This window comes from Vulpes lagopus, chromosome 3 (genome assembly GCF_018345385.1).
Source record: "Vulpes lagopus strain Blue_001 chromosome 3, ASM1834538v1, whole genome shotgun sequence".
Classification (NCBI taxonomy): domain Eukaryota; kingdom Metazoa; phylum Chordata; class Mammalia; order Carnivora; family Canidae; genus Vulpes; species Vulpes lagopus.
The window spans coordinates 1,031,888-1,050,750 of NC_054826.1; the positions used below are offsets into that span (position 1 = coordinate 1,031,888).

At 42.5% G+C, this 18,863-nt stretch overlaps 1 protein-coding gene across 1 annotated transcript in view; it reads right to left on the reverse strand.

Moving 5' to 3' along the window:
- Positions 1–15,134: 15,134 nt before the first annotated feature.
- MARCHF11 (membrane associated ring-CH-type finger 11) overlaps positions 15,135–18,863 on the reverse strand; it is a 106,655-nt gene continuing 102,926 nt past the window's right edge. Inside the window, exon 6 of the mRNA XM_041747405.1 lies at positions 15,135–15,634. Within this exon, the coding sequence (XP_041603339.1) occupies positions 15,312–15,634 (323 nt within the window). The 3' untranslated portion in view covers positions 15,135–15,311. The remainder of the gene's footprint in view (positions 15,635–18,863) is intronic.

Genomic DNA, 18,863 nt, shown 5'->3' on the forward strand with positions numbered 1-18,863 from the left:
GAGAGAGGGGGAGAAAGAGAGAGACAGGTAGGAAGGAAATGGAGACTTATGGATAGGGAATTGAAAGATTATTCTTGACTCACCCTCACCTCCATGAGACATTATCATTTCATCCCTCTGAATCCAAAACCTGAGTAGTTGTAAATGGCATTGAGACTTGGGAGATTTCTGCAGGTCCTGGTTATTTATATTTCTTGCTTGTTACTGAGTAATGAGATATCACAGGAAAATAGAAGTTGTAAGGGAGGAAGAAAAAGTTTTAAACCTACTCAGAAAAATGGGCCCAAATGAAAACTGGAGTATATTTTTCCCTAATCTAACTGTACATTTTCAACCCTCTATCTCCATCATGACTTCAATAAATGTCTCTTCCCCTCCCTGCCCTTATGTCCTCCCCCCTGTCATTTGTGCCCATGACCTCAGGTTTTATGTATCACTGGGAGGTAAGTAAAATTAGTGTTTTTGTGGATTCCAGGAGTGTTAAGGTTCATACTGGGTGGATCAGGATAGAGTCTGGCTGTCATAGGATCTTGGAAGAAAGAGCCTCATATAGTGCAGTCCATCGAGATTGGATGCCCTGAAATAATCGGGTGTATCTCACGCACCTGGAGCAGGAAAGCATCTCAGGCGATGATGTCCTCACTGGCCATTACCAATGGACATGTAAGAAATGGACATGACAAGTTTGAACCGAGTGGCCCAACATGTGTTGCTGACTTAGGACTGGTGACGACAGGATTTATGCCTGTTGATGGCAACTGGCTTCATTCTCCCCGGCCAGGCCCCTGGAAGAAAAGTTTCATTCCCAAACTTTTCCAGTTTTGTCAGAAACCCATTTTCAACCACAAAATATTTCATGCCCCCTCGCCATGATTACAACCATGGCCAACATTTTATCATGAGCCAAGCCCTGCTTATGTGCTTTCTGTGTATTGATTCTGTTAATGTTCATTCCATCTTTGTGAGGAAAATAGTATCGCGGCATTTCACAGAGGAGAAAGCCAAGGTAAGGGGAAGCTAAAGAGCTTGCCCAAAGTCACAGCACAGCTAGAGGGGAACTGAGTTATGACCCAATTCCACAGTCCCTAGTCTTAATGGCTATGCTATCCTTTCTCCGGATTGTAGGTCAACTTGCACTGCAAACCACAAGGACAGGAGTCACATAAGGACAGAAGGATTCCATATACAACCAATACGCTGGAGGTATTATGGAAAAATAATACAGTGGAGGTATTATGTGTTTGATCCATAAAAAACACTCGAAACAGTACGTGGCTGTGTAGACTTCCTCTGATGGCAGGGCTTACCCTGACGATGCAAGGTCAGACCACCCCTGTGCCCACATGGCCCCAGGGCTTCCTATTCCAAGGCCTTATCATACTCTCTTGGACCCTCGCTGTATATTGGACTTAGTTGTGTCCTTCCGGTCAGGGATTGTAAATGTTTTTATGCACTCATCACTTCGTGCACATAATAGATGCTCAATTAATGTTTTTGTAGTAAATGAATGCAAAGTTCTGCATATAGCTCCTCCTTCCTCCACTGAGGGCGTTTGCCAGTACAGATGACTTGGAAACAACTAGCTTAGAAGGTGTAATCAATGATTATACCAGGTCTTTTAAAAGAGGAGACCTCGGGTTGCTCAGCGGGCTGGATGTCCAACTCTGGATGTCTGCTTAGGTCAGATCTCAGGGCCGTGAGACCAGGCTCCACATCCAGCTCTGCACTGAGCTTAGAAGCTACTTCTCCCTCTTCCTCTGCTTCTCCTTCCACTCATTCTCTGTCAAAAAGATAAATAAATAAAATCTAAAAAAAAAATTTAAAAAGTGTTTACTTAAAGAGAAAAATGAAAGGAAACCTGAAAGAGTGTGAGAAGCGTCCCCTCCAGGGACCAGTATAAAAAGCATGGCACAGGGTGGGTTCCTGGAGCCCTTTTCCTGGGTCTCTACTAAAGCAGTTCTTTGGGGATGGTAATGGACATTATGGTCTATGAGGGGTCAGCGTCAGCAGACACCTTCCGTGAAGATGGCAAGCTCTTTGGCCAGTTCTGGTCTGACGGTGCTGAGGCCCTGAGTTTCATGTGGAACCGAGGACAGGGTAGGACGCACCTTCCTCAAGCCATGAGAACCACACCACGTTGGCCGCCAGCAGGATAACTTGAGGTGGGATCGAGCCACTGAGGCCTCTGACCCTGACTGGCTGTGTAACAGAGGTTTGCAGCTTCAGGTCAAGTTGTGGCCAACCCACGGGAATCTTTCCCTCCCAGGCTTCTTCCAAGGGCATGACGTTAGGCGGGCTGCACTCACTGCAAATTACAATGAGTAACACTGGGAGATTTCAAGTTTGGCTTTACGGGTGTGACACTGGACATTGTGGGGTCACAGGAGCTTGGGGGTGGGCTGGAGAGACCAGAGCAGCTCTGTGTTCACAGCTCTTGGGTCTGCCTGCTGGGGGACGTTTGGGGCTTTGAAGTAACTCCCTCTCACTCTTAGAAACAGCTAAGCAACCCCAGAGGGCCCAGCCTGAGCCCAGGATGGGATAAATAAGGGAGCGGGGTCTGGGTTATATCATTAAAAATGATCCATGAAAATTGGATAGCAAATCACTGATACTGAGATTTTTTTTTGGGGGGGGGGTCTGGAATTGGATTGTATGTGCAGACCCCATTTACCACTCATCACAGTATCAGAATTAGTGTCCTAACTACAGAGTGCGGATCCACAGAGGGAAAGGGATACAGAGAATGTGCCCAAGCAGAGTCCCTTTAAGGGGGCTTATGTCAGAGAGGGCCGAGCTCGAATCCTCGCTCCGAAAGCCCATTCTGAGCTGACGATGCTCCGTCCTCCTGCGTGATCTGACATTCCACTCGCCTTTACGCCCCCGCGCGTGACCTTTGGATAGCTTTTCCTTACGAAACGAATCCTGGTGCCCACGCCAGGCATTCAACAGAGCAGCACAAATCGGTCGCTGCCTATTAAAACTTTAAACTTCTCAAAAACGAGAAACCGAGAAAACCAGCATGGGCGCAGTGCGTCGGCTACGCACACAGAATCAACCATTTGATTTCGAGTAGAAATAAATCAAAAGCAGACACTTCCCATGACCAGAGATGAGGCGGCGTCTGGAGCCAGATAGCAGCAGGTTGCTAAGTATAAAGTGCACATAAAATCCAATTGTAAGTTGGCTGACCACAGAACACGACTGGATTCACTTACTGCTAATTAGGACGAATAAAAAGAGACACTAGGAGATGTGAAGCTTGGGATTGTGGGTAGTGAAAGCCAGTGGATGGGAGGAAACCCATTTTTCCTGGTGTTTTGGAAAATCACTTTGCACAGAGTCGGGTCCATTATTTATGTCCTGAAATTTGCACGTAGGAAGAAGCAAACATACTCTGATAAAACTACACCCCAGGAAGCCCGGTCGCAAGGGGTCTTAGGGGTCCACGCTGGGAAGGGTGAGTGGGTTTGGGTCTCTATTAAAGAACGGATCTCCTGTTCCTGGCCTGTATAGAAAGGCATTTTTCCTTCTGCCCCAAGGGATAAAATGCACGCCACGGAGTAACAGTCTGGATACGGTCGGCGGGGGCTGGACTGATGGCCCGGCGGCCCACTGGATCACTGATCATTTTATTTGTACCTCCTGGTGGTAACTTCTCTTTCTTAGGGTGATTTCTCTACCCCTTTGCTCTATTTAGAAAGGAAATGAACTGCCAGGCTCCACCATAAGCGCCGAGTGACTGTCGGGAGGTGTGAGGCCAGGAGAACCAGCTAGACGGACTGCGGGTTAACACCATAAGGGAATCTTTTGTGGGAATTCTCATTCCATTATGTTGGCACATCTCTTTCCCCCACTTTCTGGCCAGCAGTGATATGGGAGAGTTATTTTAATCTTAACTCTATTTAGAGGACTGGAGTGTTCCAAAGAGAGGGAGAGTTTTGCTGAGCATTTGAACAATTGATTCCAGATGGATTCTCTTTGTATCATTTTTGGAATTGTTTTCTCTAAATGAGTTCTAAAGATAGAATGTACGGATTCACCAAAGAGTGGAGGATGCTGAAATAGTAAGCAACTAGGAAGGACAGGTTGCTGGGTTCAGGTGTCACTTTGGGTAAATGGTTTCAATTCCCATTTTTGTTTTGTTTTGTTTTTCTCTGTGCTTCTGTGACACGTCTTTCTTGATGCTCCTACTACACGTCAGAGACACTAATCCTCACAGGGTAGGGATTACAGGATACATTTTCAGGATGAGTTATCTACATCTCTGCCTAAGTAAATACTTTGAAAATAGAGAGCAATGGTAACAAATGATTTTTTTTAGCATTTTTAAAATTTTTTTAAAATTTATTTATGATAGGCACACAGTGAGAGAGAGAGGCAGAGACGCAGGCAGAAGGAGAAGCAGGCTCCATGCACCGGGACCCCGACGTGGGATTCCATCCCAGATCTCCAGGATCGTGCCCTGGGCCAAAGGCAGGCGCTAAACTGCTGCGCCACCCAGGGATCCCAACAAATGATTTTTATTTTAAGTTAGTCTTAGGAGTAATTTTAATGAGAAGGATAGTGTGTGTGTGTGTGTGTGTGTGTGTGTGTCAGAGGGAGAGGGAGAGAGAAAGATCAAGAGAGATAGAGTCAGAGAGCGACCCACACGGGTTGGGGGCAGAGAGAGAGATTGTAGTGGAGAAGCCAAGATTCAAAACCAGTGTCCGATTCCGGCTCATGTTCTTCTGCACAATACCCCCTCCCCCCTTTTTTTCCCAATGGTTGTAATCAAATAATCACCGTGCAAAGGTGGGGGTGAAGACAAATGGCCCAGCAGCACCAGCGCTCCTCAAGTACAACGAATGCCGGCTGATGCATCCTTCCTAAACCTATGACCAGAGTGGAATGGCATGTGCTATCTTGCTTTGTGCCCTCAGACGCAGATATCTTGGCCATAATGGATGGAGCCAGCGGTTGGATCCTTGACTAAAAACCACATGACACATATGGTAGTCCAGTGGCTCACAAGGCGGTCAAGTGCCAGATAAATGTGCTTCTTTTTGGGTGAAGATCAGGGAACGCAGTGCGAGCCTCTTTCTGGAGGAATTGAAAGAACCAAGGGATACTTAGGAACTGATTCGGGCATACCTCAAACATTCTACTTCTTTTAAATGCATAATATACGTCAATTCGACAAGGGCTTTTCTTTTGGTAGAAGTTGCTAATGGAATTCAGGGCTGTTTTTCTGGCAGAAACCACACGTATAATATATGCTTAACATTTTCTGGTTTCAGTTTCTCTGATGCAAAATAAACCTGGAGACACATGTGAAACAATCCGACACAGAATCTTTCTAGATTTCTTTTTGTTTTCTATGATCTTCCATAGATACTTTTCCAACATCCAACTAGCATGGCTCACTCTTGTCTAGTCCTTCCAAAACATTAGGCCTAATGTTCACAGGGCGGACAAAAAGCAACTTTTTAAAATACTCACTTTCTTTTTTTAATACTCAATTTCATCATCAGTTATATTTGATTAAATTATGTGTTGACATTGGTATTAAGAGTTTTGGACTAAAAATAGTAATAATCCTTAGCATCTGGTAAAAGCAGAAATGTATACGTCTCTCACAGAGGATTCTATTTCCAATATGCTTGTAACTAGATGCACCACCTCACACGCTCCTGTAGAATCTCCGTCCCCTCCCCAGGAACCTGGAGGAGCGTCTGTAACTACCGTGGCGGAGCATGGCAAAGGTGGTGCCTTGTGCCTTCCAACATTAAGTCATAAAAACGCCACGCACTTTTACCTTGTTCCTTTGCATCCCTGCCTCTTGGAATCCAGCCACATGCTGCAAAAAAGCCCCAGCACCCTGCAGAGATGCGACATGGGGAAGAGCCAGGGCCCCAGCACACTCCCGGCTGATACCAGCTCGGCTCCCCGGCCCGTGAACCAGCTCCCAGGAAAGCAGACCCTGCAGTGCCAGCCGAGCCCCTCTGATACCTTATACCTTGTGCATAGGGCAGAGCCCTCTCTGCTGAGCGCTTCCCAATTACAGATTAGGGAAGGAAATAAAAGATTGTTATTTGAAGCCAACCCCGTTTAAGTAGTTCATTGTGCAGCAGTAGATCACGCCAATGAGTGTTTTGGGTATCATTCGTGTTTCGCAGAGGGAATGGAGGACGTAGATCAACTAGTGAGTTTGCTAAATAAATGTCCTCTGTAAATCTTCCACGATTAAGAGCTAAAGCCTAGCTTTGAACCCAGAAGTCTGAATTCCGAATTATATTACTATATTTCTAAAAAAAAATTAGAAGCCCTTATTAAACCATACATAGCAGTTGATGATAATAATTTAGTTTGATTTCTTAACTCCAGGCTTGTAGACAAGCTCTTAATTATTTACAGGGTTCAAGGCAGGCGTGCAAATACCAGATGTCTAATATTTAAAACTTAAAAATGAAGCTAAAAGCTCTCAAATAAGCTTTGTCCTCTTAACTTGAAATCTACATTTCAGGGCGAGTTCTTGTATTCCACGGCTCTCCCCCTTTTCTTTCCACCCCTCGATTCTTTCCTCATTACAAGGGCTTTGACCGCATGTGTGTGACCTCCAGCTCATACATCCAGGCTTCATTCATGCATCCTCTCACCCCACCAGCTGCCTCTTGACCAGCCCCAAAGCCCTAGGTTTAGTCCTGCCGGAGGATAGTCAGCCCTAGAACAATGAACCCAGGAAAGAGGTCCATGCAAGCTCAGGAAGTAGACATGAGCAATTCAGGTAGAAACTTCTGGGATGTCAGTGCTTAGAGCACATTCAAAGTTGAGAGATGGGCTCTGGATGAACTCTGGGTGGGCAGGTAACCTTGGCCTGCTATGTGCCACGTGCAGGAGTGAAGCTAGAGGGACACATGGCAAGGGCGCCTCTTCTCAGGTCTAAGGACAGGACCAACTCCACCTCCAAACCCTCTTCCCCACCTTCTCTCACGAAGTCTGGCACAAGATTGGAGATTAATAAATATTTACCAGATAAGGTAGCCTAGTTCCCAAAGGCAAATTTTGCATTTTCAATCTTGGGTGCTGCTGGGGTTTAAGACTGTCAGCCCTGAGTGAGGTCATAGAGCTGGGACAGGAGCCAGACTTCCCACACATCTCTGAGCACAGCTAAAGGTGATCCTAAGTGACTCCGAAGAGCAAGCACGGTGGATGAGAATTAGATTCGGCTCCATGAATGGTGGCACGAACAAGCACCAGACGCTTCAGAATGAAATCCCGAGCACTGACTGTCCCAACCTTTTGTCCTGATGATGAATCTTCCACAGATGCGGATGAACTGCTCTAATCTCCCCCACACCCACGCCCTCCGCCCTACCCACGTACACGTCCTCTTCTGGTAATGACAACGAAGCAACGTGGAGATGGTTGGAATTAAGGGCTGTCAAACACTGCACTTGCATATTTAGGAGATTTACCTAAAAAGGACTACTCGTCCTGACGATGTCTTCAGAGCAGCCTCCGTAGAGCTACCGAGCCTTCCAAACCCCACATCGGTAATGATAGTAGCACACGACTACTTCCCTACCAGAACTTCTAAACTTGTATTTGTCATAGACACAAACCCTCCTACTTTGTTTGGTGCCATTTCAAAGTGCGTTCTCTGTTGTGTCCAGAAAAATCATCACCCATGGAAGTAGTTGCTTTAGTTAATTGGAAGTAGGTGTTTTAATACTATTTTAGTCCAGATGGAAACAACTTTGGTCATAAAGTCTTATAAAAACAAAAAGTTCACCTGCCATTTTGATTAAACTACATTCTACAAGCCTCAGAAAAAAAGACTAAAGTAAGTTATACCTGAGGGTATTTTAGATAAAAGTGAGAGGGGGGAAGTAAAAGAACATTTTAAGTTCAAATCTGTCAATAAATTTATTTGGCTTTTATTTGGAAGGGTGTTAATGCAAATTCTCCATAAACATGTCTAGGTAAAGATTTCCAGTGGAACAGAGCTGATTCAGGCATAATTCCCAAAGGGTGTAATTTGAACGTGCACTCTGAATTCTGTTTCCTGTAAGGCTATCAGATCTGAGGCAAACAGCAAAGATTAAATCTGCAAGAAATAAATGTCGCACTCTCTTCTTGAACATTCTTCTGACATTTAAAATGTCCATTCACTTCAGGAAATCCATCTCTGCCTAAATTCATGATTGGTGCTCTGGGCATAGACATTGACAAGGAATTACATAAATTGATGTTTTACTTACTTTATTTTCAAAGATTTATTTACTTATTTGAGAGAGAAGAAGAAGAAGAAGAAGAAGAAGAAGAAGAAGAAGAAGAAGAAGAAGAAGAAGAAGAAGGAGGAGGAGGAGGAGGAGGAGGAGGAGGAGGAGGGAGAGGAGGAGGAGGAGGACCAGAGGGGGAGGAAGAGAGAGGGGGAAAGGCAGACTCCTCGCTGAGCACAGAACCCATGTGGTGATCAATCTCATGACCCTGAGATCATGACCTGACCCGAAACCAAGAGTTGTTTGCTCAACTGACCAAGCCACCCAAGTGCCCCATAAATTGATATTTTAAACTGTACTTTTATATTTAGAGATTTTGAGAGAGATTCATGAATTTGGGGGGTAAAAGTAAACTGTAGAGAGGTTATTTATTAATTATAAACAATTAATCGTTTCCCCCCCATCCATAAAAAACTAAAATGAAAGAGAATAATCCTCATTCCTTCATTCCCAAGGTTATGTTTGCATCCTGTTGTGAATAGTTCCTGGTTTTGTTTTGATTTTTGTTCCATTATTTATTATTGTGACTCTTCCTAAGGAGAATTATACTGGGGCCTGAAATGGATGAGAGGTAGAGATGCAGGGAAGGATAGAAGGGCCCCCCAAATATATCCAAATTCTAATCCTTGAAACAGGGGACTATGTTGCCTTACAAGGCAAAAGAGATAAAAGGCAAACATTTTCAGAGTGAATAAAAAAGCAGGATTTTGCTCTATCTTGTTTTCAAGAGATGAAATTTAAGTATAAAAACACAAATAATTTAAAAGGAAAAGGAGGAGGGACCCCTAGGTGGCTCAGTCGATTAAGCATCTGACTCTTGATTTCGAGGTCATGAACTCAGGGTCCTGAGAGGAGCCCACGTCAGGCTGCCCCTCAGCGAGGAGTCTGCTCCTTCCTCTCTCCCTCTGCCCCTCCCTACCTATCCGTGTGCACTGTCTCTCTCTCTCTCTCTCTTTCTCAAATAAATAAAGTAAAAGGAGAAGAAAATGTGAACCAATGTAAATAAAAAGCTATAAGGACACTGTCATGGCAAAATTAATATCGACTAAGTGAACTTCTATACCAGCGATAAAGAACATTTCATAATGAAAAAAGGTCAAGACACAATAACCCTATGTGTATCGTCTGTATCTCTGTCTATGCGTATATATAGGCATATATATGCATACCTAAAAGCAGAACTTTAAAACACATAAAACAAAAATTTCTAAGCTAAACATAGACAAATCCCTAATCATAAGGAAGTGATTGATAAAAACATGTAAGAAATGTCAAATACCCACCATTTGCTTCGACGTGGAGGGACCTGGAGGGTATGATGCTGAGTGAAATAAGTCAATCGGAGAAGGACAAACATTATATGGTCTCATTCATTTGGGGAATATAAATAATAGTGAAAGGGAATAGAAAGGAAGGGAGAAGAAATGGGTAGGAAATATCAGAAAGGGAGACAGAAAGTAAAGACTCCTAACTCTGGGAGACGAACTAGGGGTGGTGGAAGGGGAGGAGGGTGCAGGGCGGGGGTGAATGGGTGACGGGCACTGAGGGGGGCACTTGACGGGATGAGCACTGGGTGTTATTCTAGATGTTGGCAAATTGAACACCAATAAAAAATAAATTTACTATTTAAAAAAAAACATGTAGATTTTAAAAATACATAAGGATATAAATTTGAACAATATTGACCCATTTGTCATAACAGAAATTTCTAGAATATCACAACTAAGAACACATATTTTTTCAAGAGTCCATGGAAACTTCATGAAATGCAGTACATTAAACATGGCCCCAAATTCATTGTCCCTCCTCTCGTCAAGAGGCAGCATCTGATTTTCCCACTTTTTAAGTCTGAGCTTGCCTGGTGACCTGCTTTAACCAGTGAAGCAAACCAAGCCGAGTCGATGTTAGACCACTTGTAAGTCAAGGCCTCCGAGGCCTTGCCGCCTCGCCCCACGCTCTTGCGATGCTGTTGCGAGGAAGCCAAGGCTAACCCGGGGGCAGCCTCTCCAGCCCACTGCGGAGCCAGGCCTTGGTGACATACCCAGCTGGGGCAGCGGGGGGCCCCGCCACGTGCCGGGATCACAGTGCTTTTAACAATGGCCCACGGTGATCATGACTGTGCCTCGTCCAAGCCAGGAATAATGGGTAAGGAGTGGGGGGGGGGGGTAGAGAAGGAAGCATCCCGAGAACTGCGGCCCCCAAAACAATGCATGGTGCAGGGCGTAGTTAAATGGCGTTACTTTCCCTTCTCCTGGTCTCTAGATCGATGCTTTGGCTCTTCCTTCTGATTAACTCTTGACGTTCCCAAGAGTATGATTGGAAGTGTGTCCCGTAGAGCATTTGCAGCCCCCATCCACATCGTCCTTGTTATCATAGCAGCTTCTGGGCAGATCTCCTGTGCTCCCAACACCCCAGTGGATCTGCGATGAGGAGCTAGAGGTGCCACCCCATAAGCCGTCTCCCCCCATGGTCCCGCTCACTCATAGCCGATGCCCCTTCTGTGGTCCAGCAGCTGGTTGAGCATCCTGCCTGATAGCTCCACAGCGCCTAGGTCACCATTATCCACCTACAAACATTAGGCTCCATTCCCTATGCATCTTGGAGCAGACCTTTTTTTTCTGCTTGCTGCATTAGAAAAGATAATTTTCCCCCTGAAAGGCCATGTCACATATAGAAAAACTTCTCAGAAATATGAAAACAAGAAAATTAAGTGACCACTAACTTGTTGTGGAAAATAACAAATAACACAGGTTTTGGGGTAAAGTTTATGAAGTGCTTTTTAAAAAACACTGGGTCCTACATCTATACTTCCTAGGGGGAAAAATCCCTTAAAATAACTTTGAAGTCTTTGGCTAATTTACTAGATAAATCCACTGTGTATAAAATGGCATCTTTATGAGATAATGAATTAATCTCTAGGTTCTACCAGGGCCTAGAATTTTGAGCTTTGCTATAAATTTTGGCACCTGCTGCAGTTCTGTATCATACACACACACACACACGATGGGAACATTTTTTTCTGAACTGATTAATGGGACTGAACTAACTGCCTCAAGTATCTTCTTAAGGTTTGAAACCAATTATTCCTTAATATACCGAATATCAAATTATTTTTATGTTAGATCATTTTTACAAACGTGTATTGAAAATTTAAAAAAAACCTTTGTCATGGAAGTTTGATACAGGATGAACTTGGAAGGAAAAATTTTAAGTATCAGATATTTGTAATCTACTGTCATTAATATTTGCAAGTCAAAAAAGTAAATTACAAAGAAAAATATGGACAAATTATGACATCTGTTTAAAATGGCATGTCAATTGTTATATGATAGCTGATTTAATTCTAGATTAACAAAGACACATTAATTTTGCTGTTTCACTTCATAGATAAAGGAAGATTGATTAGCACGTCATCAGAAATAATGGGCTATGTTAATAGTGTGGGGAAAAAAACAAGAAGGAAAAGAATTGCAGTTTCCCATATGGAAACAGAATCAACACAGAGAGCTTTTTTTTTTTATTTTGGCATCTTTTTAGTTAATGAGACATATAGAAGAAAAAAAATTAGTTATGTTTAAGAAAAACCAGACGATGATCTTTATCCTGGGAAGTGTTTAGGACTATTTTCAATAATGGAGACACTTTCTTCTACTTCACAAGGTCTGTAACGTACTTTTCTCTTCAAAATTATGGGTGTTGCTGTCTTCTGGGAGAGGGAGGGAAGCCCATTCAATGCCCCCAATATTTTTACTGAATTGTCTAATTTATAGCAGTAGCACCTGTGTGTGATTGCTGCCTACTATCTCATTTTGCAGGATTTCTCCAAACTCTCTTGAGGATTACGACCATAATCCATCGTATTTTAGCCCCATCTTGAGAACAGAGAGTGTTGCCCACAGGTTTGGGTTGCAGGACATTCATCCAACAAAAATGACCTTGCAAAGTCTTACCCCCTGCAACTCGAACACCATCTTCTGATGGTTCCTTGTGGAGTTCAGTCCCAGCTACCTTGTCAACCCCATAGAGATGGATCACATCTTCACATGTGTCTTCTGCTCCCGAATGTAGAATCTGTCATCATTACTGAAATATGCCTCTCTTTCACCCCCAAGGAGCTGTTCCAGAATGTTCTTCTCCTTTTGTCCGACTGGCAAGCTTCTACCCATGCTTCAACACCCAAGTAATGCCAGCTCCTCAGTGATGCCTTCCTTAGCCAACCCAGGGATTTCTGATTGCTCCTCTGGCCTATCACTGTCTTCTGCTCACCTGTATCTCAACACATATGCTGTGGTGCAGCACGTCCCTATAGTCTCCCTGTGGACGTGGGTCATCCTGTGGCCTGCAGTATCTGGCACCCAGCAGGTGCTTGGTACATGACTGTCCTCCAAATTAGTGGTTGAAAAGAGACATAACAGGTCTAAGTGCTTATAATATTGGAAAAATATTTTTAAAACAATTAAAATATTTCCAACTAATTTCCTTACCGTGTGCGTTTTTGATATTCCAGGCAGCCAGAGTTTGAATTACAGCATTTACAACAAATTTTAAAGTTAATTGTTTATATCACATCCCACATTGCATATTAAAATTTTAATTATTTTTAAGCAGTGAATTCAATTCTTTAAACACATGCCCCTCCCCACCTGGAGTGCTCCGTTTGAGTCTCTACGTAATCATTTCGTGGAGAGTACATTTTGTTGAGTAGAAATTTTTGCCAGATTCTTATTTCAACCTTCAGTGGGTCGGATGTGGGGATGTGACTGTATGGGGGTGTGTTAGGATGTGGGGGCTAGGAAGGTGAGGAGGGGAAATAGTGCATGTAGACAAAACGTACATCCAAGGTGCAAGGGGCTGAGAAGCAGGGGAGCCTGGGAGCACATACTCCTTCCAGGTTGACTAGCCCACTCACACGGAGACGTCTCCACCTCACGCACCACACCTGACACCTCACACCTTCCTGTCATTACCCTTTTTTGTTTCTAGTGAGTTGATATGAAAACAAAGGTGTACACTGATTTAAAGGGCAGACTTGCTAAACGCAGAGCAGTGATAGTCTAGTCTGTACCTAAGCCCTTTATCCAGTAGTTTTAATGAGATGCTCTAAATAGCACCCACAATTATTCTCCGTTAATGGTGCTGTTGCTGATGGCTCTCTTGGCTATTGAACAGTCTAGGACAAACATCAACACTTATGAGATACAAATAGTGGATTATTTCTTTGACAGCAGGTTGTCATTCCTGGTGTCTTTGTTACGTGATCTGCTCCGATACCAGGGGCAGGATTCTGAGAGAGCAGATTTATAGCACCGACGGCTACCTCCCAGTGCCTCACCCAGGATTGTCTCATGTAATATGAGATTAAAACAAACAACATATAAGGGTGCCTGGGTGGCTCAGTGGGTTAAGCATCTGGCTCCAGGTTTTGATTCAGGCCATGACCTCATGGGCTAGAGCCCTGTGTTGGGTTCTGTTGGGTTCCATGCTCAGTGAGGAGTCTCCTTGAAGATTCCCTGCCTCTCCGCTATTTGCAAGCTGTGTCTCTCCCTAAAATAAATATTGAAACCCCTCCCCCCAAAAAAACAAATGACATACTGAATGAGCATGTGTAATAACACTCTCGCTTTCCTCATCTGCCCCTAAAACTCTAGTTGCTTTCCTCCTTTCGTGACTTCCCGACTCCTTCCCATTTCCGCAAATGATCACATCCTTAACTCATTTGTGACAGCTGTTTAACTGGGGAAACTATTATTTCAAGTACTGGTGGGATTTGCTATGTGGGAATCACAGTGTTACCTAGTCACATTAACTACTCTATTATTAATCACTTGGAGGTCATTTTTAGAAAATAGAATGTAAAGCATTTCATTTCATATGCTTTAAAATCTAATCATCAATTACTTCAAATGCCTTACATGTTCAACTCATGTTTCTAAGGAAAGCACGACTGCCTGCCTCTTCATTTACTCTGTCATTGCTCATTAAACTGTGCCATTTCCCTCCATTAGGAGGATTAAAAGGTGGAAAATCTCCAGGTGCCACTAGTTAGCAAACTGTTCCTGGGGAATCAATAGTCTCATTTTTCTTTTCCTCTTTTCTTTTAAAAAAAAATACTTATCTAGTGAAAGAAAAACATTTCTCCCTGCTGGTGAATATATTTCCCTGGACTTCATTAAGCCAAGTAATAGGATCAGTGTTTAAATGATTAAGTAGGTATATAAGCTTTTACAAAAAGAAAATCTAATTAAGATAGGGCTCACAGAAATCAAGACACTAATAATTAACCCAAATGACTGCGATAGGTCTGTAAGAGGGTTATGCAAATGTGAGGCAGTATTATTATCATACGCGAGCAATGATGCAATGTTTTGGGGGGTTTTTAGGGTTAGAAGTATGCAGAATGCCCCATCTACTTGTATGTAATACAATATGTCATACTGGAGTAAAACTATTTTTTCCCACTCATCTTTAAGTTTTTATAAGCTCTCTGTACTGTTTCAGAAGCTAGAAAACAAGCCAACATTCCTAGAACTTGCATTCCTGGTGACAGATTATTTCATCTCAGCAAAAAAGTCCTGCTCACATTTGCCAATAAGCATGAGGCACATGGAGGACCAATACGCAACATCATGTCGCCAATTGGCACTTTGGCATCTCCCCACAGAGTTCTATACTCTTTCCCATTCGTAGCATGCCTAAAAAACTACACATGGAGCAAAAAGTTTGATAAAAATATATTTAAAACAAGCAAGAAAAAATAGTTTCAGCCTTAAGGATAACTTTCATCATTCTTTTAACCAAGTAGAGAGTTAAATTATACGTAAAATGATTTCAAGTACCAACTTATAAAAGATGTGATAAATCAGAAAACAAAGAACCAGAGAACTTTTTTTTTCAGAAAAATGTATTTGCAATTCAAATGTTCATATAAAAAGCATAAATTTTAAAAAGTTCATAGATGTATGTTTTTAGAAGTGCTATGGTTTCGCCATTCATTGCAATTACATTCCAACATGTGCAGGGTGGTCTACACCAAGCCGCCTTACACTTTTGTCACACAGAAGTCACTCTCATCACAACCTCCCCTGAGCTATTATCTTCTGACAAATCTTCACGGGGCCTCATCCGATTGAACAGATGCAATAACACATAGCCACACTGAAACCTCGGGGAGGTCAACTGGGTTGGGTGGACCAAGTTCCTGTTCCGTAGAGCCGTCAATGGCAACCATAAAGTCCTGCTTGTGGAAGACTCTCCCCGGCTACTTTCTTCGATGTCTGTGGCTTTATCATAATTTAATACATCCCAGTGTAAGTTAACAGCTCGCCAGCGCTTAAATACTCTGTAAACTGCAGCTCCTTCGTGGACAATGAGACCTAAAATTCAAGGGGAAAAAAAAGGGGGGGGGGCTGATCATAATCAATAAAGTGAAGAATATTATTCTGTATACAAGTAAGTGATTAAAGAAATAGTCAATTCTCAGTTACTCATTATCATCAAAAAATATGGTATCCTGACTTCTCAAATATTATGGCTAACTTTCCAGATTATACAGGAATAATCAACATCCAAAGAATGAGAATACATTGACATGCACAGAGCAAGATTCTCAAGGACAAATTAACTTGCTCCATCATGGTGGAGGACATACATCGGGCACTTACATTGCCTTAAGAGAATCATTAGGTTTATTGATTCATTCACCATCTAATTGAGGGCCTACTGTGGGCCAAGCAATATGTTGGCGGCTTAGTCTCAACTGGTAGTTAATTGGGAAAGAGACATATTAAAGTCACTACCATCTTCCCAGTTCTTCAAAGTGTCTGACACGCAGGAGGTATGCTACAACTTTTTCTTATTTTTATCTCTTCAACAGTTCAACAAAAATGTATTTAGCACCTACTTGAGTGTTTCATGTATATGACCTCGTTCAGTTTTCACCGCAGCCTTACGAAATAAGTTTGAGCACGTCCCTCCCATTTAGAAACAAGGAATGAGCTCAGGAGCAGACAACTAGTGACAGTGGAGGAGGGATTCCAACCCAGGTAGCCTGGCACCAGAGTGCTTGATCTTTGCTGATACAGTAGGTTGGATGATTACACATTTCTGAGACAGACTCTCAGGAAAATAAGCAAGGTAACGCAAGAACCCCTGGGACCATTAGCTGGCAGCCTGTAAGTAGGATGCGGCACGATGACACATGGCTCCATCTCTACCATCCAACCCAGATCTCACCACACCATGCGTTTTTCATACATTCATATTTGAGCATGTGGCCCAAGAGCTTTTGAATTGGTGACGCCTCACAAGAAGGAATTCCTTGGGGAGGTCCCTCCAGATTGAGATGTGAGAAGGAGCTCTTCTCCTTCAGGAGCTGAAATGCCATTGAAATTTGGTAGACAGGGGTACCTGGGTGGCTCAGCAGTTGAGCGTCTGCCTTTGGCTCAGGTCATGATCCTAGGGTCCTGGGATTTAGCCCTGCATCAGGCTCCCTGCAGGGAGCCTGCTTCTCTCTCTGCCTGTGTCTCTGCCTCTCTCTCTGTGTCTCTCATGAATAAATAAAATCTTATAAAAAAAAGAAAATTGATAGAGAGATCAATGAAGAGCCTTTTCTCAGATGGAAAATGGCATGCAAGTACAATATGTCAGTCGGCCACAAGCACTGTTTAATGATAAAATGGAAAGTGAGCAGATCCTACCTCCCACTATTTAGACCTTGAGTAATGGCTTAGAGAAACTCACAAATGTGAACAAGGAGTCGTGTACAAAAATGTTTATTATGTAGGGGCGCTTGGGTGGTGCAGTCCGTTGGGTGCCCAACTCTTGTTTCAGCTCAGGTCATGATCTCAGGGTCGTGAGATTGAGCTCTGCATGAGGCTCCACGCTCAGAGGTGGGGTGGGGGACGCTTGAGATTCTCTGTCACCCTCTCCCTCTGCCCCTACCTTCCTTTTCTCTTTTTTTCTTTCTAAAAGATATAATCTTTTAAAAAGATGTTTATTATGTAATTGTTCGTATTTGATGGGGAAAATCCCAAACAATACCCAAGTGCATTCGGAGAAGAAGGAATAAACTGCATTGTGTGGATGAATGGACACAGCAACGCAACCTAAGAGAACAAAGTCACTCACACTAACATGGAGAAATCTTACAAGAGCAGAAATCACAAAGTCACGTGAAGAAAAAAGTGCAAGTGTCAGAAATAAATGACTCCGGTAAAAATATGCTACACATTTTTATATATTCAGATATGTATGTAAATCATATAAAAACATGCATAAAAATAATAACCATGAAAGACACGATAGTGGGGAGCAAAGAAACAGGTCCAGGAGAGGCTTCAAATAGGCCTTTCGACTGTATCTCTAATGTCACATTTTTTTATGCTGGGTGGTGGAGATGTGGCTGTTCAACATACTCTGCTTACTTCCTTGTGCCTGAATAATTCATACTTTCAACAATTATAGAGAATTTATCAGGAAAATTTATCTCAGATGTATTGAGGCATAGACAACTAAAGTTGTGGAGACAAATAGGGAGGTTAGCACATTGCTTGTGGGGAGCAAAGTAGAAATAGTAAGGAGACTATAGAAGAAGAGAGTAACACAATGTCAGATTTTTAAAAATTGATAGAACAGTAATGCAAGAAGCAGTAAGAATCAGAGTCTTATATTTTTAAGGCTGGGTGAATGGGTGATTGAAAGCATGATAGTAACTTTCCCTTAGGTACAATAAGTGTTTTGAACATGGTGTTGCGGGGGTGGATTACTTCAATTTTTTTTGTCAGCTAAAACAATGAGAGGTCGGTGATGGAGATACCCAGTTTTTAAAAAATCACAACTACCAAATACCAGAATTTAAGTTTTACATCATCTCTTACTAAAAGATAAACTTCCGGATACACATAACTTAAGAACATTCCAAGGATGTGAACATAGATCACTAAAACATGCATGCAGTCTAATAAACAAAAATAGCTAAATAATAATTATGGAATGCCACCAAAATAATGAGAAGAAATGTAAACTTCTGTTAATCGCAGCAATTGCAAATAATTGTTTTGATCGATTCATTTTCCTAAGGAATAACTGACACGACTGATAGATATTTTTGGGAAACATCCAGAATTAGAAGTAAAGACTACCAGATATTAATTGATGATTCTATTATTAGCCTTCCGAAATCTCCGTGGGAGATGACTTAACTTTTCTGGCTCTATTTTTCCTCATTAAAACACAATCAGAGTACCTAATCTATACTTTCAGTAGGATAGTATGAAGACAAATTGAAATTCATCAATTATAAAGCACTCAAATTTCCTCAAGATGGTAGCTCTATAAACACAAGACATTATTATTAATTAAAAAGTCAATAGTGGATCTATGTGGTGAGAAACATTCATTCACACTAATCACATAACCATTATAGCTTGTAACAGGTTCATTCTGGAGAAGTGCAGTGATGCGGGATGGCTTCACCCCAGGAAACCACTCATTTTGCAGGATCCTATTCTTTTTTTATTGATTTCCTTTGAGAGGCCAGAAATCAGATCATTTACTAGAGCTTAAAGCCACTTTCTGGGAATACATTTCTGGTAGCCCTTTTTT